Genomic DNA, 24,424 nt, shown 5'->3' with positions numbered 1-24,424 from the left:
AAATTTGAAATTTATTTCTATCCGAAAAACGGGATACCCACTTGCATGACTTGCTAGTTTAAATATTTTATATCTCATAAAATTTGAGATTTAATTCTGTCTCCCGCTTGCATCCCTGTCATGTCGACATCTTCTTTTATGTTCTCAAATTGTTAGGGCATGATTTTATTTTATTGGTTACGAAAAGATTGCAATTTTTTTAGTTTTGCTCATTCGTGGATTTTTCTCCTATATTTTTAATAAAAATGACTTGTGAGCAATATCGAAAATTTCTCAACTATAATTTTCCATAGATATATCTACTCGATGGCGTTACGTTGGCGCACCGTGAGTGCTATGGTGTTAAAAAGATAAGTAGCGTTCATGTCATGGGATAAAGAAGCATCCAAACGTACATGACATTTGGATATGATCATGACAAAGTCTGCATTCCATGGAAGATGGATCTTGTGGATAGTCAGACTTCTGCCACCGAATGGAAGGTGGATATGTAATGAGGTGCAGAAACATTCAGATGTACACGCAATGTGGTGAGTCATTCATTCGTATATGGCATTTTAGTAGCGTACGTGACACTTTGGATATGATCATGACAAAGTATGCAGCCCGTGGAAGATGGATCTTGTGAATAGTCAGACTTCGACCATCGAATGGAAGATGGATATGTAAAGAGGGGCGGAAACATTCAGATGCACACGCAATGTGGTGAGTCATTCAATTGTATATTGTTGTTGTTCTAGAAAACAACAGGAGTACGAGGTGCCAATGCACGGTGGCACAAATGCGAGAATAGTATGTAGGGGGTGTACGCCGGCCTTATAGCGAAGGTCGCTGTACACTTTAGACAAGTTGACACGTCGATATTTTTTGAATAGGTTCGGTCGACCCTGCGGGTACGACTTAGTCCTATGTTAGGAGAGGCTTCGAGGGGGTCGTTAGCCAAGCGCCTGGGCCAAACTCGTCTTCCCAAGTCACCTATAGCGAGAGAGATCTAGGGGCCGCCTCGGACTTGGGCCGAACTTGTCTTCCCAAGTAGCGAGGTTGGGCTACCCTCGGGACTCTAACCTGATCCCTCTGCTTCGAGTCGAGGTCGTACTAGACGGCCCGGAACCTCGAAACTAGGTTTCTCAAGTCGCGTCCCCGAGGTCGAGTTGAGACTAGGCTCGACCCAAGCACTCGAGAGCGGGCTCCTTGAGTTGCTCTAGCCCTCTCACCTTTGATCTTATTCCAATGGACAGTGTATGATACATGTTCCCATGGGAGGATATTTATAGCCTAGGGGTCCATGACAAAAGACTATGACTATCCTTGAGGGAGAGGAAAAGTGAGGGTAATGTGGTAAATTTGCTTCTAGAGTTTTCTTGTCCCTTACTCTAGCTCCTTTGACCATGGCTCGGAGGGCTTGACCCTTTGACTCCTTTGACTGGCGCCTAATTGGCATGGCTATGCCTTGTTGGCGATTTGACCGGTCTCCAGGATTCCTTGACTTGGTCGTCGCCACGTAAGATCGCGTCCCGGTCCATGTAAGGATTTTATTATATTACAACATATATATGTGTGTGTGTGTGTGTGTGTGTGTGTGTGTGTGTCATTTTAGTAGCGTACGTGACACTTGGATATGATCATGACAAAGTATGCAGCCCATGGAAGATGGATCTTGTGGATAGTCAGAACTCGGCCACCGAAAGGAAGATGGATATGTAAAGAGGGGCGAAAACATTCAGATGTACACGCAATGTGGTGAGTCATTCAATCATACATATATTTCATTTTAGCAGTGTACGTGACACTTGGATATTATCATGACAAAGTATGCAGTCCATGGAAGACGGATCTTGTGGATAGTGGACCGCCGAACGGAAGACTGATATGTAAAGAGGGACCAAAACATTCAAATGCACATGTAGTCATCGAGTCTTCTGTGACGTTTTAATAGATATCTAACAATCAAGTAGCATTTTATATGGCGCTTCATTTTGCTAATATCACCTCGGGATATACATCGAGCGGCGGCATGGATGAGCCGGCAGTATACAAATTACAATAGACTACAAATTATACACACAAAAAAGAAACGTGAATAAATTTCTAATAAACCCCACACGAGATGATAACGATTGACCCCCATGTTCAGAAGGTAACTAATGTATAACCACAGTCACTTAACCGAGCAACTGATCGTGTGTGTCAGTGTGTGGCAAAAGAATCTTGTATGTGCACCATGCCACCCAGCCAATGATATTCGGATCGATGGTGCAAGGCTTCAAGCGAGAAGGTTGAGATTTGTTTGGTTTAATCGAAAGATCTAAAGGTGAGGGATTGGGTTCAGCGCAGGGTCGTATAAGATTTTCTTCCGCGTGTGTGTGCGTAGCAAGTTAAGTGTGTGTTTCGGTGATAATTAGCCAATCTGCAAACCACAAAGGCTCCCTTTTTTTGTTTTTGGAGCGAACCACAAACCACAAACGCACTCGTCCAAATGGGCTGCACCTACTCAAATTTCCATGCCTCGGCCCGACAACGACTTGGGCTATGAACTCCGTTTTCTTCCCTCCTTCTCTTTGGGCCTTTATATGGATGGAGATCTGCTCTGCTCCCCGCACCAGGGCTTCTCTTTTTTCATTGGATTTTTGGTGCCATTCATTGTGTATTGGGCTTTGAGCCTCGATCAGAATTACTCCTGCTCGTTTATTTTCTTCCGTAAAGTTGCACGTGCGGTGCTCATGAGGGCCCCCCGCCCAGGTGGCGACACTGACACAAACAGAAAACCCTTTTGGTTTGGTGAATCGAGGAGAGGAATGTTCCGATCCTCTCCGATAGTACATACTACTCCACACACTGTTGTCATATCATAATCATTTCCTGCAGATTGAGATTAGATTATGATTATCTGCGATAGCTAGCTGGCCACTTGTTGCCTCCTCTTTTTCCCCCGATTAGTCAGACCGACGTGTGCGTCCATGCATGAAATGCTTCTTTTATCTCAAGAGCGCGTGCATATAAGCCTGTCGATCGATCGGCTGCTCTGCTTTAAACTTCTAGTGTTAATTTAACAAGCCCCTGGATCTGCGTTACTCCATTAATTCCTTCGCCTTAGCGACTAAGCAAAGAGATCTGCTGCTGCTTTTCTGGCTCCAGTAGATCGATCGATGCATCGCCATGCAATATATGCGAGACGGCCGGCCGGCAGCGCAATAGCTAGTCATCCACTCATCTCCTAGTCGTCGTCAACTTGTAGGTCGTTACCTATGAGCTCACCGCTCATATCAATTCTACTTCAATGACACACGTAATATGGAGAAAAAATTGGCTTAAACCAACAATAAAGCTACGGAAGTGTACCATCATAGCTACCCGATTAAGTTCTTTTTATCATTTATATTTGTATGATTTTTACACAAATCTCGATGATCAGATCAGACGGTCGTTGGCGTCGATTCGAAAAACATTATTTTTCAAATGACTCAAAAATAGCAAAACCGTATGGGCTATGGTCCATGGAAAAGTGCATGAGATAGTGCTTGTTGGCTCAGTCCAAATAAATCATGTTGCCGAAACTACATATAAAACACAACTATATATCATCATCCGCCTGTGTGCAACGATTGCCGCCCCGAAGGACAAAGTCGAGCACGTAACACATCTAAAAGTGACACACCATGCTTGTTTCTTTTTCAAGGCAATGGAAGAGCTCTCAGCCTCTGCATCGCGAGATACACAACAGGATATGCCCATATCCTGTGAAAAGATGCACGACTGCCGATTGATTCGGTGATCACTTTACCCAAATGGAAAATGCCCGTAGACAAAAGAAAATGTGGATAATCCGTGCAAGTGCTATCCTCTTGTGTGGCCACATTGACTTGGATATGACCGACACGTACTGTACCCCTAATCCTACCTTTGGAGAAAGAAGAGGCTGGGGTAGCTCATATATCGGTCGATCTAGCTCTAGAGTGACTTGCTGACACCGACAAAATCTACCTTAAATTTCCCTTTCAAATTGACGTGTCTCAACTCAAAACCAATGATCATAACATTATTATCTGTCACACATCATGTTCAAGATTAAATTCCATGATATTTTTTAAGTGCGCATACATAATGCCTTTTTCCCCACAAGAAAATGTGTTTCAGAAGAACCAATGCAACAGTATTCTTGCTGATGTAGCCAGTTAGGTACTGCTGCTTCCTTATTCTGGCAACCAACAAGGTACTAGTACACAACAGAATAGATTCCTCTTAACATGTGCACGCATGCAGATTCCTATTGCCTCACTCTTCAAGGTTCAGAAAGCCATGGCAGCTTCATCCCTGCATAGATCCGATCAATGAAATCTTTGTGCGAGAGGAAAGAAGAATCAGATCTTTCTAAACATCTTTACTGGAGCTGTTTACGTCCAAATTCTTTTTAGCAAGATCGATCTCTCTGTAGCCTTTAGAGGTGCACACACATACATACCTGAACATGTATATATACACAAAATGATTCCAGAGGGGATTTTTGAGGTGCATGCATGCACATGGCATGAGCAGCTTAACCAAGAGCATCCTTTCTGGAGGGCCATGCATCGATCTGATCTGCCCAAAAGCAAACTGGCTGAATGTTCCTAATGTTTCCTCACAGTACAATTCTTTTCTTGAAAGCTAAGTCTACTAGACCAATTAGTTTCAAAAAAAAAATCTACTAGACCAATGCTGCAAAGTCTTGTCAGTGTACGTGTGACAGAGCGAGCTAGCATGCGTGAATTGGATTGGATCGAAGCTTGTGGACATATCAGGATCATGTGTGAGAGAGTCAGCAGAGAAAGCATGCACCTTTGTCGCCAGTTGGGCATAAACCTATTGTCACAGCAAGTGTTTTTCCTTTCTGTGTGTGTTGACAAGAATATGAAGGTAGCAAATGCTGCTATTGCCTATTGCCTATTGCTCAGTGCTCACCAGTGTACAATTACATCGATCATACTCGCATTGCCTTCCATCCACATGCTTTTTTCTCTCCTCCTGAAAACAGAGCGCAGGAAATGAGTTCCCTGTCTGAATTTTTACTAGTGTTCTCATGAATCAATCATATAGCACTTCATCCGTCCAATAAAAAATGTCGCAACTTTGACTAAATTTGAATGCAACTACACACTAAGTCATGTCTATATACATCCAAATTTTGACAAACTTGAGACATCTTTTGTTGGACGGAGGGAGTAAGAAGATTTTAGTGCATTTCTTCCACTGAGGGAATCACAATGACAAGATAACCGCATGAAATTATTCTCGAACACCGGGCACACATTTTGTCGACACGAACGGAATTAACAAAGTGCTTGTGGATGTAAAGCTTCAGAATTCAAAATGCTGATCCGGAGTCAAGAAAGGAGCATGAACGCATGATGCATATTGGCATTGTAGTAATCACACTTGCAATAAGCCAATAATCAATTATGATCCACTTTGCATGCCGCCTTTTCCTCCCATATTGCTTATGCTTTTGCCGCTTTGCATATCACACACACAGAGAGAGCCTTTAAATTTCCCCCTTTGTTGAACTGAATCGCCCCTTTCCTTCTCCCACACTCGCATTTCCAGCTCGGTTCCCTCTCCATCCTACTCATCAGCCAGAAGCAGAACCGGTACCTTTCCGTTGCTTCATCAATGGCGGCCCCTGCCTTCGCTATCTTCTTCTGCACCCTCATCGTGCTGAGCTCTTGCGGGTCATCGGAGGCCAGGAAGACGCCGCCGCAGCCCAGCTCGGCCTTGGTCGCAGCGGAGGAGGAGGCTTCTTCTTCTTCTTCTCCTCGGCGGCGGGAGCTCGCGCGGACGACTGCACGCGACGTATTCGCGCCGGTGACCAACCCGGTGACAGTCCCCGCGACCAACCCGGCTGGCGGCGGCAATGGCGCCGTCGTCACCGTGCCCTCGACCAGCCCCGGCGGCTTCACCGGCTCCGCCAACCCCAACCTCCCGCCGCTCTACCCCGACCCCACGCCGGCCGGGAGCACTACGCCGTTCACCACGAATCCGGTCACCGCGCCGGTGACCAACCCGGCCACGACTCCCGCGTACACTGGCTCGGCGCCGACCGTCACCAACCCGGCCACGACCTACCCCGGCGGCGGCGCCGTCGCCGGCACGACCACGTTCCCGCCGGCGATGCCGACGACGGCGCCCACGACGGTGGCGCCGGCGGTGGGGACGGGGACGGCGGGGGGATCGGGGGCGTGGTGCGTGGCGAAGGCGGGGGTGATGGAGGCGGCTTTGCAGAGCGGGATCGACTACGCGTGCGGGATGGGGGGAGCGGACTGCACGGCGCTGCAGCCCATGGGGAGCTGCTACAACCCAAACACGCTGCAGGCGCACGCCTCCTACGCCTTCAACGCCTACTTCCAGCGGAACCCCTCCGCCGCCAGCTGCGACTTCGGCGGCGCCGGCATGCTCGTCTCCAACAACCCAAGTACATACAAGTTCTAACTGATCAACCCACACTCTCACTCACTCACTCACTCACTTGGTCTTCGTTGAAACGAGCAATAAGTCTCCTGATTGTTGCTGACGAGGTTGGAAATATTTCAGGTTCCGGATCTTGCATGTACCAGACATCATCAGGGTAAGGGACACAGCAAACTTCTGGTTTCAATAGTCATGTCTGTCCATGTGTTGTGTGGTTCTTCTATTCTATACATGCTGATCATGTATGTTGCAACCTGTGCTGTGCTGCAGTTCCACCTCCGGTGCCGGTTACAGCCCCACGTCGCCGATGACGGGCACAACACCGGCGGGCATGACACCAGGCTACGGGATGCCGGGGTACGGGCCAGTAGGCACAGGACCGGCGGTCAGCGGAGGAGGGTCAGGCTCGACAGTGCTGAACGCGAACAATAACCCCGGGGGGACATCGATGTACGGGCCGGACAACCCGACCGGCTTCACCGGCGGAGATGCCAGTGGCACCGCCGCCGCTTCTTTGTCGTGCGGCTGGGTCTTGTCTCTCATCTGGATATTCACCTTTGCATATGTCAAGGAGAAAGAGTAGTGTAGCATCTCTTTGGCGTTGTTGATGATGTTGTGTACTTCTCTTGTGACTATTCACTTGTGTACAGAGATGGATGAATTCATAGAAAGGGGGGAGAAGACTAGAGGTTTGTTTTCTGATTTGTGTGTGTATATTGGTTTGGGCTGAGCAGAATGATGCTTTAGCCATCGAATATGTGTCTTAGGTGAGCATAGAGTTCATCCTCTGTGAACCATGATATGATATCACTTGATCTTCTTCTTGCCGGCTCACTTTCTCTTCATTTACGTAATATACTGCCATGCTGAATGCTAACAGCCAAACACCAAAATCTATAAATCTATGTGACATACTGATAACTGACACCTTCGCACCCACAGAAAATCTCCAAGCTGACACCCATGTTTTCTCGGCATGAAACAAACAGAGGCTAAAAAGTAGTTGCTCTATTAGATCAAGGAAATGAGACTATTAGATCAAGGAAATGAGATATGATCGATTGTACATGATGATGCTATGATCACGCAATTCCATTCTGGTACAAATAGTTTAGATCAAAACTACCAAAGGGAAGAAGATATATCATGCAAGTTAAACAAAATTCCAGCAACAGCAGTAGCTATAAAACCTTGCTGCATCCTTCCATCTTTGATGAGATTCATGATCATTCCGTTATGAAATCTTCCGGGCAAGATTCTTCACTCCCGCACCGACACATTTTAAAGTAACCGTGTTTGAATTTGGATCAGGCTTGATAATGAACTTGACATCAAGGAAATCCCTGATGTTTCGAAGTGTTTCGATAGCGTGTGGTGTCAGCTGCCCTACACGAACCCTTGACACATCTGGTGGGCATAGAGCGCAGAGAATAAACAGAAGGCCCTGCAAAGTATTCACAAGAGAAACACCATGTAAGAAAACAAAAGGTGCATTTTAGACCAAGATCTGAAAACATACGTAACAGGAAAGGCAAACACTACCTCAGATATCATTCTGCAGAAATTTAAAAAGGCCTAGATTGCCAGAAGAATTTGCATTAAATAATCATTGTGATGAACCAAATCCATGCTTACTATGTTTAGCTAGAATTTGTAATTCTTAACAAGATTGTGAGGCTGGATTTTACAGTTACTTCAATTGACGAACTGATTCTGACCCCCAGTGTTCTCAAGGATTTTTTTTTTTTTTTTGGAATAGGCAAGGTATCTTCGTACAATTGAGCTATAGCCAAAATAACATGACAATTGAAGTTGCAGAGCTATCTAAGTGCTTCACAGAACAGTAGAGCACACAACAAAACAGAGTACTGATCATCAATCATACTAGAGGCGTGTAGACAACAAGATGACACGAACTATCAATCACTATTCAAATATATCTGCCACCAGCCTGCTAATTATTTATAAGGAAAGAACAACAGGTATGAAAAACAGACCTGATGTGTTGAGTCAACAACTCCTCCTTGAGCCACCTCATCTAACAGCATTTTTGCAACTTGTTCACCAAGATCTTCCGGAGACATTAGCTCAGGCTTCTCAGATTCTTTACTCATTTCATCAATATTGGGATAGCTCACAGTAGCGTCTGCAGAGATTAGACAGCCTGTTGTGGTCTCAGCAACTACAGATACACCATAGCCAGCTGACCTGCCACAGATATGGATACATTCAACTTTTTAAATTGCAAGACACCAAGAGATAATAGGATAGTGCACCACCATCAACATTCAACAGCTTCAACTTCAAACTGGTAAAATACCTTCCACCAGATGAACCAGATCTATGATCAGTGAATATATGAACATCCGGTATAAATTTGTTGAAGATTCCACGTGCAGCATAGAGGATACGGTTTTCAATCTGTGGAGATACTCTGGTGGAAAATGTTACACCTCTTATCCTCTTTACCATACCTTCATCAATCCAATTAGCTGCCTGTGAAAACACTTAACTTAGAGGGAAATAATAACAGAAACAGCAAAATGATAGCAAAAGTAAACTCAACATACCGTTAATGTGCTGTTTATATTTGGAACTCGAAGATGCACTTCACCACCACCGAGAGGAGGAGCTCCCCGGTTTTCAATTTTTAGCTCCAATCCCTCAAGAGGAACACCAAAATGCTTGAGCATATGCAAGGTAACCATCCGGAAAGTATCCACAGAAGGGTCCTTTGTGTCATTTGTAATTCCTAAAAGCATGGCATGAATTTTAGACTTCACTTCATAGCATGGTTAACAACGATGGCCATTAATACTGAGCAGAAGATAACTACAGAAATAGAAGCGTTTCTTTTCTCTACTTGCCCACTGTAGACTTTGCCATATGGAATTGTATAGAGCTTGCTACATATAATAGAATAATGCTGAGCACCTTATGTTCATTAGCCAATAGTATAATCAGCATATCCCGATAATATGGCCACGAGGATGATGAGATCATAAGAGCTTAAGATCGCTTACTGAGCAACAGTAGATGGGACCAAATTAATTTAATATGCAACTGAAGCTATATTTGCAACCAATTCCAGAACAGGGTAACAAAACTAACACCAATTATAGCTGAATAACGGAGCAAACTGACTATTCTAGTCTTCTAAAACAGCCCATTCTAGACAGTTTCAGCATAAATTAGATAAGAATTAAAAAGAGCTTTTACCTTTGAGCCTAATCGATATGGGCGACCTAGAGAAAAGCCCAAGCAGTATGAGCGGCTCAAGGAAGTAGCCGATGCCCCGATGCACACCGCAATCGTGCTCCAGGTCCCTCCCGCCGACGATCACCCCAGGCTTATACCTCAGCTTGGTCCCTGCGAGCAACCACGAATCCACAGTAATCAGCACCCAAATCGAAGCCCCAAGGCAGAGCGCGTGCACACACGCACGCAGGAGTCAAAGGGGGGGCCAAGGGCAAGAGCGGTCCGTGCCTGTTTCGTTGAGCTCGAAGCTGTGGTGGTCGGAGATCTTGTCGATGAGGCGGAGGAGGGAGACCTCGTGGGCGCGGAGGCCCGCGTCGCCGGCGCGGATGTCCTCGATGGCGATGGGGGTGGAGGTTAGCGTCGCCAGCACCATCCGCTGCCGGAAGTGCCGGCTGCCGGTGAGCCGCCGCGCCTTGTCCCGTCCCATACTCGCCGCCGCCTGGGGATGATGCTGCTGCTTCGCTCTCGCCTCACGGGGGGAATTGGTCGATTGGTCGTGCGTGCGGCGGAGGCCTGCTAGGGTTTTGGCGCGAGCCGACGAGACGGCGATGTAGCCGTGAGGCCCGTGAACCTGTACTCTACTAAGGCCCACGGAAGGCTCCGGCCCACATGTACAAAATTAGTTGGTGAGATAAGTGACCCCCAAAGTGGCCATTTAAACTTGGCCACATAATTTTGGTAGGTTTCCGCTACCGTTCCCGTCGTGATTTCATAGACAAGATCACAAGATCTCGTCTGCCGGTCTGAGTCTTCAGCGCAGGCCGTAGGGTTCTGGTTTGAAAGCAACATGGGTTTTGATTCCAACGAGAGGATCACTCGTGTTGGGGCGGAGGACACATTCAACCCAAAAACTTCAGTATGAGACGCTGAGAAGTGTTTCTAATTCATACGGAAATGAGGTGTTGTTCTTTCAATTGGAATGACATATCCGTCAATTGGCATGGGCTTCACGTATATAAGCTTTTCTGCATGCTCAGTATGCTTCACTTCAATTTCTTACATGCTATCAAGTGTTGAAACAGTCTGCACTTCATTCAATGCTGATCCGTATACATGGGTTTGGCGCTCCTGCAGATGTGGTTTCCTAGGATTGCTGCACATGGATGTCTTTCATCAATGGCTTGAACAAGCATAGTTTTACTATTACTCTTGCAAACGATTGGCAATTTTCATGTCTCACAAATTCTGGTTGGAGATTTATAGAGAAAAGAAAATGAAATATTTGTAATACCTCACATATTTAACGTGGTCAATAGAGTAGGAAGACTTACATGAGTCTGCATAATAATTTTGAACTCTTGGCAAACAGAAAATAAGCATTATCTTGTCGTACATGATTTTCATGGCATAAACATCTCCGTTCCAAAACAAGTGACGTGAATTTGTACAGATTCTTATACAAATCTACGTCATTTGCTTCGGGACGGAGAGAATAACTGTTATTAGCCCCCACGGTAGTTCTGACTTACCTCCTCCCCGTTAGACGATCCAGCGTCCTTTCGTGGGAGATACTCCATTCACAGTTGGGAGTCGTCCATTCCTGTATATAATATGCAAAGCAGCTCCCGGCGGTCGGGCGGTGACATCATTCGTTCCTAATCCTATTGGTCAATCGAGATCTTGGCATCCGGCCGAAACCCAATTTTCTCTCTCAATTCCGCCATGGTTGTCTCCCTGCTGCAGCTTGTCGCCGATGATCTGTTGAAGCGCAACTGGCCGCCGCCAGCCTTTGTCCTCATGGAGGTCATCGTCATCCTCCTCGTCATCGCCGTCCTCTTCGTCTCGAAGAAACGACTCACCGGCAGCAGTGGCCGGACGACCACGAGAACCATGCCGTTGCCGCCGTCGCCGCCGAGCCTGCCGGTCGTGGGCCACCTGCACCTGCTCGGTAGCCTGCCGCACAGGAGGCTGCGTGCTCTGGCGGCGAAGTACGGCCCGGTGATACACCTCCGGCTGGGCGGCGTACCGACGGTGGTGGCCTGCTCGGCGGCGGCCGCGGAGGAGGCCGTGAAAGCCCACAACCTGGCCTTCGCCAGCCGGCCCAGGCTCTCCATGGTGGACCGCGGCTACTACGGCTCCGGCGGCATGGGCTTCGCGCCCTACGGCGAGTACTGGCTCCAGGCCCGCCGGGTCTGCGTGGCCCACTTCCTCAACCCTCGCCTCGCCGCCTCCCTCTCCCGGATCCGCCTCCAGGAAGCCGCTGCCCTCGTCGGCCGCGTCCTCTTGTCCCCCGCGCGCGCGCCGGCGGCGCAGGAGTGGTGAACCTGAGCGACAGACTCGCCGTTTACTCCAACACGGTGATCTCAAGGGTGACCTTCGGCGGCGACGCGGAGGACTTGTCGAAGAAGAAGCAAGGAGGAGGGGAGCGGCTGATGAAGGCGTTCGGGAAGATCCACGAGCTCCTGGGCACGGCGCCCATGGGGGAGACGGTGCCGTGGCTCCGCTGGATGGACGCGCTCGTCACCGGGCTCGAAGCCGAGAAACGCCGCGCGTTCCAGGAGATGGACGCGGTCCTCGACCGTGTCATCGCGGACCACCGCCAGAAACGCCGCCTCCGTGCCGCAGCCGCCGGAGCCGAGGACGACGACGACGAAGACCGGGACTTGGTGGACGTGCTGTTGGAAGAATACGGCGGCAGCAGCGAGGAGGAGGAGGGCGCCGTGAAGGGGATCATCCTGGACATGCTGGCGGCGGCGGCAGCCACGGACTCGACCTCCACGCTGCTGGAATGGGCCATGGCGGAGCTCATCAACCACCCAAAAGAACTACTCAAGCTCCAACACGAGATCCGTGACGCCGTCGACCGCTCCGGCGCCGGCGCTGTCATGGAGGAACACCTGCGGGATCTCCCCTACCTGGAGGCGGTGGTGAGGGAGTCGAAGCGGCCGCACCCGTCGATGCCGCTGCGGGAGACGCGGCAGGACACGGAGCTGCTCGGGTACGCCGTCCGCAAGGGCACGCGCGTCCTGACCAACTTCTGGGCCATCGGCCGTGACCAGGACGTGTGGGGCCAGGACGCCGAGGAGTTCGTGCCCGAGAGGTTCCTGGGCTACGACGACGACCTGAAGATGTTGCCGGACTTCCCCTTCTTGCCCTTGGGCGCCAGGAGCAGGTTCGCCATGACATCCAACAAGCTGGCGCTGGCGAGCCTGGCGTACAGCTTCGACTGGGAGTTGCCTGGAGGGTGGAACGAGAAGGTGGACGTACATGCGAGCTCAATAATGGGCGCCTCAAGAAGCCGCCGCTGCTGGTCGCCAAACCCTATGCGGGCAACTGGCTTACACCTTGGTAAAGGATCCGGACAGCTAGGATGCACGTTCGTACGTTTTTTGTTTTTAAAGAATGTAGTATGTAGTATCCTACTGTACTGTCAATAAAAATAAGCACTCGTGAGTTGGAAAATGAAGGTAATTGCTAGTATACTCTACTTTCTTGTCGCGGTGCACTTGTCTGCTTATTATCCGTTGGTTTCTGTATGGTCGGTACAAACTTTCAAAAGGTGATTCGGATAAACTTTCACCTTTTCTTCTAAACGGGCTTTCCAAAAGACACTTTTTAGCAAAATTTGATGAATAAGTTCGCCGGCTAGGCAGCGGCGATGGGAATGGGATGGAGGCACATGGGAACAGGGGACTTGCCGACCGGGGCTGAGGTGTGAACTATACCCGGGCAAACCCCGGGCCGGGCTGCATAAAAGCCCGAAGGTCAAACCTGAAGCTCGAGCCCGGCCCGGTCCGGCCTGGCCCGAAACCTCGAAAGTAGGTCATTTAATCATTAAAATAATTGTTTTTAGAATAAATAAATGGTTTTTTATATCTGTTTTTCTCTAAAAAAAACGTTTTTAGTCATTTCGGGCTTTTTTCGGGTTTTTGGGCCGGGCCGGGCCACCCATGCCCAGGTATAGTGTGAACTAGGGTTCGCCTCTCTACTCCCTAGGTTGTGGCCAGTGGGTAATGTGAATGTGGATATCGCTGACTAAACAATCAACTCACCAGGTACTCGCAAAAAGAAAAGAAAAAACTCACCAGGCCACAGAACAATCTGCTCACCAGGCTTTGCGTTGACGTCGTCTACGGGGATACACCTGGAGGAGCAATTTGGGATGCAAAACATCAAACCAAATATTGGTCCTAGGGCCTCCCCATTACCCACAGGCCATACGAGACGGTGATGTAGCCGTGAGTCCATACTCTACTAGGCCCATTGCGTTGTGCCGTGGGCCTCGGGGCCTCCAGCCCACACGTACAAAATTAGTTGCCCTTTTTTTTAGCCCACGTTCTTCTCCAAGATGACATGCACAAAAGATTACTACCTCCGTCCAGATTTATAAGGTCTCTATTATGTTTTCGGTCAAATATTGACAAAAAATAGTTAATACATGTATATAAAGTTATACAATTAGAAATAGTTTTTCAATACGAGTCTAACGATATCTCTTTTGTGTCTGATGACCTCGTATTACCAAAGTAATTTGTGGTCAAAGTTCGGCCTAAAATTACGTGCATGCGTTATAAACCCAGACGGAGGGAGTAACTCTCAAAAAGATTTCTTACTCCCCTAAGAAAGATTTCTTACTCCTAAATATAAAAAATAAGTTTGACCAAATTTATAGAAAAATAATCAACATATAGAATATCAAGTAGGCATACTATAAAAATATATAACATGATGGATTAATAAAACTAATCTAGAGTAGTAGATGTTGGTAAATGTTTATATAAACAATTTTATTAAGTTTGACATGGGACGAAACCATGACTTCTTACATGTAACGGAGGAAATATTGTTTTGATTATATTTTTTTGCTAGGTAAACAATTTAAGATGCAACAACCGTTGAACTGAGCATCCCAGTTAAATTCATTTTCACTGATTGATTTCGGCGAAGAAGAAGCCATGATTAGGAATAAATAATGACTGAACTTTCTGAAGGATGAGCAACCAACATAGCATGAAGAAAAAAATAAAGCGAACTCAGGTGGTTGGTTTCTTGTGGTGGAACCAGCCCACCCAGATTCAAGTCCCAGACTTGACATGGGTGCTTGCATTTTCCTGGATTAATTCCAGGGTTTAACCAGCGTTGTACTTTCAGTGACGTACCCGTCAACTACAAGATGCCTGTGGTGACTTCGTCAATCTCAAAATAATCTGTCTGCGGCCCAGTCTCTCGGAGGTGCTCGTAGGGGTAAGATGAGTGTGCGTGTGTTTCCTAACAAAAAAGTACGGAACATCAACAAGATGGCTCACGAAACAAGTATGCATTGAGAGGGAGTGTTGAAAAATAGCAATACATACCTAAGAATGTTCTAGAATACTTTGGAGAATTACAAGAGAAGATTTTACAACGAATGACAGATATTTTGTTATGAGAAAGTTATCACATTTTAGAAGACTTGTGAGTATGCTTGAAAATGAAAACATTTAAACTAGGAACTAAGATATTTTAGTGGAATATTCTATAGTAAAGATATTTATAGGTTTAGAGTTTGGATCGTTACCACTTGAAATAATCCACTCGTAATCTTATGAACATGAGTGCTCTTCACTGCCGTGAGTGTACCACCGTCCACCATACCAAGAAGTAGAATACCGCCATAAGAAGAGAAGTGAGTCGGTTAACGAAGGTTCTGTGGAGCAGTTTCATAATAATATTTAACAATGAAATCATTATTTTAGGAAATGATGCGGAATGAGTTAGTGATATTGATCTGAAAGAAGCTCAACACACATTCAAAATAGCCGGAAAAAAACTTAGTAAAGCTGATGGTACAAAAGAATTGGTCAAAACGAATAGCTCTCAGAAGAGGTAGGATACGAATCGAGGTTGTCAATTGGATTCCCAAATCCAATGAGGCAAACCAATAGTTTATACTGTATATAACTGATACTAAAAAATGTGAAAATGTGTAAAATAAGTTATTAGGTAGTAAAGTAGTAATTGTTATGATGTTGATGACGGTATTACAGTATCATAGGAGGATAATTAATTAAGTAAAATCAGCATGCTACATTTTCGTTTCGCAAAATTACCTGGCACCGGCCTTTTTATACAAAAGCAACCTCAACCTCGCATCGTCTTTAGCCAACACTAATTGAGAATCGCAACGAATCACAAATTAACTATTGCTCTATTCGATTTAAAGAGTTGTACGTGGCTCCTTCGCTCGGAAAGCGATGGCAAGACTATGGAGCAAGCCGTGCACTCGGAATCAAATGGAAAGTATAGCCGCGATTGCGATCATTGTACAATCAGTACGCGTAAATCCTCTAACCACCATCCTCAAACCGGGCAACTCCGCAGGTCCAGGAAACAGACGACTGACCCACATCGAAGACAATTTGTGCGTTGGTGGTGTATATTGGTTTGTGCTGTGCAGAATGATACTTAGCCATTAAATATGTGACTTTGAGATACGATATCACTTTATCTTCTTCTTGTCAGCTCAATTTTTTCTTCCGTATGCAAGCTGAATGCTAGCGGCCTAACACCAAAATCTCTGTGATATATATATAGTAACAGCCGACACTCTCACACCCACGAAACAATTTCCGTGCGACAGCTAACACTCATGTTTTCTCATGAAACAAGCAGAGGATAAACAGTAGTTGCTCTACTAGATCAAGGAAATGAGATACCATCAAGTGTACACGATAATACAGTAATTACGCAATTCCATTACTGGTACAAATAACTCAGATCAAAACTACCAAAGGGGAGAAGATATATCATGCACTTTTAAACAAAATTTCAGCAACAACAGTAGCTATAAAACTGCTGCATCCTTCCATCTTTGATGAGATTCATGATCTTTCGTTTATGAAATCTTCCAGGCAAGATTCTTCACTCCCGCACCAACACATTTTAAAGTAACAGTGTATGAATTTGGATCATACTTGATAATGAACTTGACATCAAGGAAATCCTTGATGTTCTGATGTGTTTCGATAGCGTGTGGTGTCAGCTGCCCTACACGGACCCTTGACACATCGGGTGGGCATAGAGCACACATAATAAACAGAAGGCCCTGCAAAGTATTTACAAGAGAAACGCCATGTAAGAAAACAAAAAACGGTCGTAAAAGGCATAGTCAACCGCAGATATCATTATGCAAAAATTAACTAAGGCCTAGATTACCAGAAAAATTTGCATGAAAAAATCATTCTGATGAACCAAATCCATGTGTACTATGTTCAGCTCGAATTTGCAATTCTTATCTAGCTTATGTGGCTGGATTTTTTAGTTACTACAACTGATGAACCGATCGATACCCATGTGTTCTCGAGGAAAAAAACTAAACTAGAATAGGCAAGTTATCTTTGTACAATTGACGTATAGCCAAAAGAACATGAACGTTGATGTTGCATAACTATCTAAGTGCTTCACAGAGCACGCACAAAACACAGTACTGATCATAATACTAAAGGTGTATAGACAACAAGATGACACAAACTATCAGTCACGATTCAAAAATATCTGCCCCTAGCCTGCTACTGATTTTTAAGGAAAGAACAACGGGTATGAAAAATAGACCTGATGTGTTGAGTCAACAACTCCTCCTTGAGCCACCTCATCTAACAGCATTTTTGCAACTTGATCACCAAGATCTTCCGGAGACATTAGCTCGGGATTCTCAGATTCTTCACTCATTTCATCAACATTTGGATAGCACACAGTAGCATCTGCAGAGATTAGACAGCCTGTCGTGGTCTCAGCAACTAGATATACACCATAGCCAGCTGACCTGCCACAGATATGGATACATTCAGCTTTTCAAATTGCAAGATACCCAGGGATAATGATAGGAAGGATAGTGCACCACTATCAACATTCAACAGGTTCCATTCAAACTGGAAAAATACCTTCCACCAGAGGAACCAGATCTATGATCAGTGAATATATGAACATCCAGTATAAACTTATTGAACACTCCACGTGCAGCATAGAGGATTCGGTTTTCAATCTGTGGAGATACTCTGGTGGAAAATGTTACACCTCTTATCCGCTTTACCTTACCTTCATCAATCCAATTAGCTGCCTATGAAAACACTTAACTTAGAGGGAAATGATGACAGAAACAACGAAATGATAGCGGAAGTAAACTCAACACGCCGTTAATGTGCTGCTTATATTTGGAACTCGAAGATGCACTTCACCACCACCGAGAGGAGGAGCTCCACGGCTTTCAATTTTTAGCTCGAATCCCTCAAGAGGAACACCAAAATGCTTGAACATATGCAAGGTAACCATCCGGAAAGTATCCACAGAAGGGTCCTTTGTATCATTTGTAATTCCTAAAGGCATATGCATAGGATCAATTTCAGACTTTCATGGCATGGTAATTTGTAAATGAAAGATGTTGCATGATCGGTAACATCAATGGCCATTAATTTTGCACAGAAGATAACTAAAGAAGTATTCCCTTTTTTCTTGTCCACTGAAGATTTTGTCAGATGGAATTGTATGGAGCTTGACACAACATAATATCGAGCACCTCACATTAACAGCACATCAGCATTCGCCAATAAAAATGTTCACATGATGACGAGTTCATAACACTGAGCAACAGTAGATTGAACCAACTGTAACTAAACTCAAATAAAGCTATATCTGTCAAAACCATCCACACCAGAACAGGGTAATTAACAAACTGTACTTAAACCACCAATTAACAGAACAATGGAACAAACTCGCTATTCTAGAACAGCCTAACCGCACGAGTGCACGACCTCCCCCGGAATTAATACCATAACGCTATAATTAACCTGGTAATTCTAGACAGTTTGAGCAGAAACTAGATAAGAAGTGCATTTACCTTTGAGCCGAATCGATACAGGCGACCTAGCGAAAAGCCCAAGCAGCACGAGCGGCTCGAGGAAGTAGCCGATGCCCCGGTCGACCCCGCAGTCGTGCTCCAGGCCCCTCCCGCCGACGATCACCCCTGGTTTGTACGTCAGCTTGGTCCCTGCAGATAATCGCAAAGCCACGACAATGAGCATACACACAGACACAGACAGAGGGAGGGAGAGAGAGAGAGAAATCAGAGCAGAGGGGTGCGGAAGATGCGTCCGTGCCTGTGACCTCGAGCTCGATGCTGTGGTGGTCGGAGATCATGTCGACGAGGCGGATGAGGGAGACCTCGTGGGGGCGAAGCCCCCCGCCGCCCGCGCGGATGCCCTCGATGGCGATCGGGCTGGAGGTCAGCGTCGCCAGCACCAGCCGCTGCCGGAAGTGCCGGCTGCCGGAGAGCCGCCTCGCTTTGTTCCGTCCCATCCTCGCCGCCGGCCGGAGACGATGACGATGATGCTGCCTTTTCTTCTTCGCTCTCGGCTCGCGGGCGAGAGATATTTTCTTTTTGTGGGGAATCGATCGTGCGTGCGGCGGCGGAGGGTGGCGACTGGCGAGGCTCTAAAATAAATACAGCCCACGTTCTTCTCCCCGACTGCGCAGCTCTATGGGCCTCAAAGGCCCACGCATACTAAATTAGTTGCCCTTTCCTTTTAGGAGGCCTGATTTCCGAGATAAATTATTCAAAAAGAAACAAGTTCCGAGATAAATACAGGCATACAGCGATACAGCCCCCTTTCATCTCCTGCCATCTGTTTTTTTTTCAGTGTCTAATTGGTGATACAGTAAATGAAATATTGGGGTTGTTGTTCCAGCCATTTGATTAGCCCGGGTCCCCATGAGATTCCAGCACAGTAATTAAATCCACTGCCTTCGATTGAATTAATCTCTTGTACGTTGCTGTTCTTCCGATCTCTCCTGGCTAGCTAGCTTGTTATTCAGGGAGACCAGCTGCATGCTTAAGTAGTTCGATCTGTTCAGGACTAGATCATCAGCTACTTGGTTAGCAAGTCATTTCTTGTATGCATGCATCTAGGTTCTAGCTAGTAGCTCTTCTGGCTCAGGGTCTCTTCTATCAGTCTCTCTCTCTCTTGTCATGCAGGTGACACTAATCCCTTTTAACTAGTGCATCTGTTGCTAGGCTGTTCTTAGCTTGCTAGCATCATGATCATTGGTGGCCATATGTAATGCAGATTATTGCAGATGCAGTGCATTGCCATAATGGACATGCATCTGCTGTCCTCGTCATGATCCAACGCCTGTATAGAAGTATTATACTGGTACTTGTAATTTGCATTCCATGCATGGCCATATGTACGTAACTGTAACGGTTATATATAGATGTAGGATCAAGCACATGCATGGTTTGTAGGAGTAGCCACACTACCTAAGCGAATACAACAACTCTGTTCTCTTAAAATCATGCGTTCGTTGTGTGACAGAAATAGATGCATAATTGCACACCATTAACTGAGCTCGTATACAATATGCTTGGTTGTGATTTTTTTAATAGAAACGGTCGAATTAAGGTTCCACTTGCACAGTCAAAACCTGCTCAGCTTGTGTTTTTGAACCAATGGAGTTTGTTATATGTAATCCAATTACAAAACGACAACCTTTGTTTTCTTGTCAAGATCTGAATCGATCAATATATATACATGCACCTTTGCCCTCCACGCAAGACTCCATGGATGGTACTAACAGTTGCATCCAGGAGACAGTTTATTTACCCTTTAATCATTGTCCCTTCTCTTAATCCGATCTAGAAAACCATCCATGGACGTGTGCAGCTTCCGTTGTTTGGGTTCATCAATGCCTGCCACTTCGTCTGCGTTGATGTAAGTTTTGCAACAAGTGGCCTGCAGGTCAGACACCAATGATTCTCCTTTTAGAAGTTAAGCACAGTTATACTATGTGTAAGCACATACTCAGTCATTGGCCAGGCCGATGGATCGATCTCTCGAAGCTAAGCTAAACAAAACCGTTGATGGATCATTAGATGTACTAAAATGAAAGATCACTTTTGCTGCATGCATGTATTGGGACCTGGCTAGCTAGCTTGATTCAATTGCGATTGACCTAGCTACTAACTAGCAGCAACCTTTTAATTGTCCTTAATAAAGAGACTCTACTCCTACCACTTTGTTGCATGCCTTGCTACAGCTAATTGATTAGTACTCCAGAAAGAAAAAGAGCTTGTCACACGCTTTTACAAACCGGACCAGCCCCTTCCCAATTAATTGATCAACGAAAAAAGAATAGAGCTCTTTTGATTTGCGGGATTTTTAAAACACATGAATAGAGAAAGAAGTAAGACATGTCAAGTTGAATCTTATGAGAGTCCAAAACACATGATTATGCAATAAAACCTATTTGATTGCACCATAGAAAAAAAAATACAGTAACTTATTTAAACGAAAATGTGTTAGCCATAGTTCACATAGAAACGAAATAGTTTTTGCATGTAGTTGGACCTCATGGAATTTCTTTTGAAATTGCATACTCCCTCCTATTCATAATATCCTACAAATCAAATAAACTGTATAGGAACATAATCCTCTAAAATTTCTATGATACTTTTTTCTTAACAAAAAGACCCTACTTCATTCATTTCAAAACATAAGCCTGTAACATTTGTTGACCCCTGCTCTAGCTAGCTAGCCCCCTTCAGTTCCTAAAAATACTCTCTCCGTTTCAAAATAAGTGACGTGATTTTGTATAGATTCTTATACAAATACACTTTGGACCCCACACCAAGTGGACCCTATAATTACTAGTGTCACTTTGGACATTGACAGTAGTGGTTAAAGTAAACTAAACTCTAGAAACTCTGAAATTTTGATGAAAAATGTTCATCTGATCATTTGTGTGTCCATAATTTTGATGAAAAATGTTCATCCAACACCAGAAGCTAGGAGCACTAGTTCAATTAGTTTATCCGTAGTAATTAGCTAGCCGGCCGGCAAAAGGCTGTCTGGATCGACCTGCCTGTCGACGACGGATGTCACGCGCGTGCACTACTGCGCGCGCGCTGGGGCCCCTGCCGGCTGAGACAGACACTGCTAGCTTCGCTTCCGGCGGCCAGTTTGCAAAAGTTTCAGCGCCGGCGCGGCCTTATATACTGTACTCCGTAGTACGGAATAGGATTTTTTTGAGCAACTTCCCAAGCAATTGGAATGCACAGTACTCGTTCAACGCAAACACTCCAAATCGGCAATCAGATCGACTTGAAAACTGTACAACCCGGCAGGAGGACCGGCTGGCTCCTCTGACCTGATCTGACCGGTCTCGATCGGCATCGACCAGCAGGGCATGCATGCATATGCAGAGCCAGCAGGGCCGTGTGCCGCGAGAGTAATTAATATTTTGGCGAGGTTTGTGCGAATTAATTAACCAGTCAGTGCCCAGTGTCAGGGCCGTTTCTAGAATTTGTTGGACCACGTGACAAACATAAATTGAGGTCTCATATTTGAACAATCCTAGCGATCAAAAGTGAAATTAGGAAAAAAAACGTTGGTGAAGTAGAGATTGGTGTCAGCTAGATTGATTTTCAGGCTTGGAGAAGTTGCATAGGCCAATGAGCGTAAAGAAATCAAGTTAGAGATTTAGCAGGCGATTAGGTGAGGGAAATTAGGAAGAGCGATTAGCAATCATATGCGTTAGTTTCCATTAGTCGTGAGCTTCAAAGTGCTGCATGCGCTTGGTGGGTTATACTAATTCTATCCACACCTAATTAATACATATACTTAACTAAAATTTGGGGCCCTAAAAAATTAGGGGCCTGTTCCGTCGTCCACTCTGCCCTTGCTAATATACGGGTCTGCCCAGTCTCTCCCTGATTAGTGCATGCGGAGACGATGAGTTCCGATTTTGAGTACCAGCTTCTCAGTCGAAAAGCTTTTCTTGACGAGCGATTTAAATAGATATAGATGGATTAAATTAAACGTGGTGTTTGTATAATTATATTCCTTTTCCCCCTCGAGACGAACTTAACGTACATACGTAGAACAGTAAGTAGCATCCTGAGCTTACCTAGAGACGATGACAAAAAAGAAAAAAAAAAGAAGAAGTGCCTATTGTTGAAGTAAGCTGTGATTGATCTAACTTCTTTCCATCAGTTCGGGCTTTTGGTTGAGATGGCTAGCACATGCAATTCAATACCTATTTCCCAGCCAACAATCATAACCACTCGATTAAAAACTTTGATCATTTCTACTCGCATGAATCTTGTATGGATCTCAATAATTGAATCGATTGGTTATTAGTGTCGATTTAAAAATAGTTATTCTACTCTCCATTAAAATAGCGAAACCAAAAATAAAAAAACTCGTGCATACGCACAACACCACTCGATCTAATGCACGAGGAAGAGTCAATCAGTTCTTTTGAGTGCCTTTTCTCGCGCAATTTTGAACAATTTGGTATGGTTTTTTTTTTCCTCACTCGAGATGAACAAGCGCATGCCACGTACAAACTAAAACCGATCTCGATCGTCATGGAGTCGTACGTATACGTACACACATTCGATCGTGGTCCATGTATATATGCATGTGTGCAGTGATGCGTATATATCGGTAGTCGGTACGTATATATGTACGTCCAACACGTCGCGTGATTTTTGCCATAATATCACTAGCTTGCTAGCTAGCTACAGCTACTGCTACGTCGAGACTCGATCTGAGAGACATTGCAAAAATCAGATCAGCAAGTTCCACAAGCTTCTCGGATCAGTAGACGTACGACTGCTGGCTTCTTGAGATTTCCAGACACTGTAGAGCTAGCCAGGCCTAAGGCTAGCAACATGTATATGCTGTACGTTGCGGTCCTTTTATGCAAGAGCAGAGTAGAAATTAAGATCATACGACCCGCGGGCGCGAGAGCGCGCCGGATAAAAATTAAAGCCAAATGACCAGTTAATCTTCATTATCGCGAACGCCATGCCGTCCAGGGCATGCATCATCACTATTCATATGTGTGAGAGCATGGAGGTGACACGAACCAATATAATGCACCGTGCATTGCATAATTAAACCCGTGTAGCTGCAGGTGGCACGCGATGATTTGATAACCCGTGTAGCTCCAGTCAAGTGAACAGAAAAGGGTTGTTAGTTCAGTGTGTAGTGTTTGGTCTTTGCCGTCGGTAAATCCAAAAAAAAAAAAACAAGAACGGAACGATGGCCGGCCTAGGTACGACAATTAGTGTCACGAGAAGCACCCGTACTGTAGAGAGCTACTAGCGGTTAGGCAGGAGTAGCAGTCCACGAGAACTAGGTGCCGATCGAGGCAACACTGTTATTCTGTTAAGCTAGGGACAATTAATTACGAGATGAACACACTTTGTTCTTGGTCTAGCTTGGACGCTCATGCCATCGGAATCCAACGACCAAGCTCTCCACAAGATTCCTATGTCTCTTCTCTTCCTCGCTCTTCTCTGCAAGACGTATTGACCATGACCAACCCCTGTTCTGTGCTCTGCTGTGCTGTGAGTCGAGTTGCATTTGCTGTGCAAGGGCACAGCACACCACGTGTGCCGCTGCCACCACCACGCTGACACGTGGGCCCACACAGCATACACCTTGCGAGTTGTTTTGCCTGCCTTACAGTGGGCCCGGGACACCAAGTGCCTGCCTGCGTGCCCATGCCTACTCGGCGCGTGCGTGCAGCAGCAGCGCTGACAGGTGCACCGATGGTGTCGATCGATCGTGGGCTGCTCCCTGTATATACCTCATCACATCTCACACGGTGCTTAATCCATCTTAAAAAAAAACAATCCATTAATCCATCTGCATTTGATTTGATTCTCTGAAAAGATAAATAGACGACTCCTGTACGTAACGCAGAAGATAGGTCAGGATGATGATTTGCCACGTTCATTCTGTTC

The 24,424-nt window shown here is 45.7% G+C and overlaps 3 protein-coding genes and 1 pseudogene across 3 annotated transcripts; 2 read left to right on the top strand and 2 right to left on the bottom strand.

Annotated features, from left to right (window-relative positions):
• The first annotated feature begins 5,517 nt into the window (after nucleotides 1-5,517).
• On the top strand, nucleotides 5,518-7,275 carry LOC100823000 (mucin-5AC). The gene is made up of 3 exons (XM_010241169.3): nucleotides 5,518-6,445; nucleotides 6,565-6,598; nucleotides 6,712-7,275. The coding sequence occupies exons 1-3, from the start codon at nucleotides 5,647-5,649 to the stop codon at nucleotides 7,022-7,024; spliced, it is 1,146 nt and encodes a 381-aa protein (XP_010239471.1). The 5' UTR covers nucleotides 5,518-5,646; the 3' UTR covers nucleotides 7,025-7,275.
• Nucleotides 7,276-7,431: 156 nt separating this feature from the next.
• Nucleotides 7,432-10,213, bottom strand: LOC100831928 (probable RNA 3'-terminal phosphate cyclase-like protein). The gene is made up of 6 exons (XM_003563006.4): nucleotides 9,928-10,213; nucleotides 9,661-9,810; nucleotides 9,012-9,193; nucleotides 8,762-8,937; nucleotides 8,439-8,649; nucleotides 7,432-7,885 (listed from the first exon to the last, which is right to left on the bottom strand). Exons 1-6 carry the CDS (start codon nucleotides 10,124-10,126, stop codon nucleotides 7,676-7,678), a joined length of 1,128 nt encoding a protein of 375 aa, XP_003563054.1. The 5' UTR covers nucleotides 10,127-10,213; the 3' UTR covers nucleotides 7,432-7,675.
• A 1,072-nt stretch (nucleotides 10,214-11,285) lies between these two features.
• On the top strand, nucleotides 11,286-13,119 carry LOC100822682 (annotated as a pseudogene).
• A 3,170-nt stretch (nucleotides 13,120-16,289) lies between these two features.
• On the bottom strand, nucleotides 16,290-19,081 carry LOC100827351 (probable RNA 3'-terminal phosphate cyclase-like protein). Its single transcript, XM_003562991.4, has 6 exons — nucleotides 18,771-19,081; nucleotides 18,512-18,661; nucleotides 17,805-17,990; nucleotides 17,559-17,730; nucleotides 17,230-17,440; nucleotides 16,290-16,723 (listed from the first exon to the last, which is right to left on the bottom strand). Exons 1-6 carry the CDS (start codon nucleotides 18,967-18,969, stop codon nucleotides 16,514-16,516), a joined length of 1,128 nt encoding a protein of 375 aa, XP_003563039.1. The 5' UTR covers nucleotides 18,970-19,081; the 3' UTR covers nucleotides 16,290-16,513.
• Nucleotides 19,082-24,424: the final 5,343 nt, after the last annotated feature.

The sequence above is a fragment of the Brachypodium distachyon genome, chromosome 1 (assembly GCF_000005505.3).
Source record: "Brachypodium distachyon strain Bd21 chromosome 1, Brachypodium_distachyon_v3.0, whole genome shotgun sequence".
Taxonomy (NCBI): Eukaryota; Viridiplantae; Streptophyta; class Magnoliopsida; order Poales; family Poaceae; genus Brachypodium; species Brachypodium distachyon.
Note: the sequence above shows the minus strand (reverse complement) of the source record. Positions and strands in the feature narration are given on the sequence as shown.

Coding starts and splice junctions, on each gene's coding strand:
- LOC100823000 (XM_010241169.3), top strand. CDS start 5,647: ATGGCGGCCCCTGCCTTCGCTATCTTCTTCTGCACCCTCATCGTGCTG. Junction 6,446..6,564: donor GCTCGTCTCCAACAACCCAA/GTACATACAAGT, acceptor GAAATATTTCAG/GTTCCGGATCTTGCATGTAC. Junction 6,599..6,711: donor ATGTACCAGACATCATCAGG/GTAAGGGACACA, acceptor GCTGTGCTGCAG/TTCCACCTCCGGTGCCGGTT.
- LOC100831928 (XM_003563006.4), bottom strand. CDS start 10,126: ATGGGACGGGACAAGGCGCGGCGGCTCACCGGCAGCCGGCACTTCCGG. Junction 9,811..9,927: donor CTTCGAGCTCAACGAAACAG/GCACGGACCGCT, acceptor GGTTGCTCGCAG/GGACCAAGCTGAGGTATAAG. Junction 8,938..9,011: donor ATATAAACAGCACATTAACG/GTATGTTGAGTT, acceptor GTGTTTTCACAG/GCAGCTAATTGGATTGATGA.
- LOC100827351 (XM_003562991.4), bottom strand. CDS start 18,969: ATGGGACGGAACAAAGCGAGGCGGCTCTCCGGCAGCCGGCACTTCCGG. Junction 18,662..18,770: donor CATCGAGCTCGAGGTCACAG/GCACGGACGCAT, acceptor GATTATCTGCAG/GGACCAAGCTGACGTACAAA. Junction 16,724..17,229: donor TTGTTGACTCAACACATCAG/GTCTATTTTTCA, acceptor AATACTTTGCAG/GGCCTTCTGTTTATTATGTG.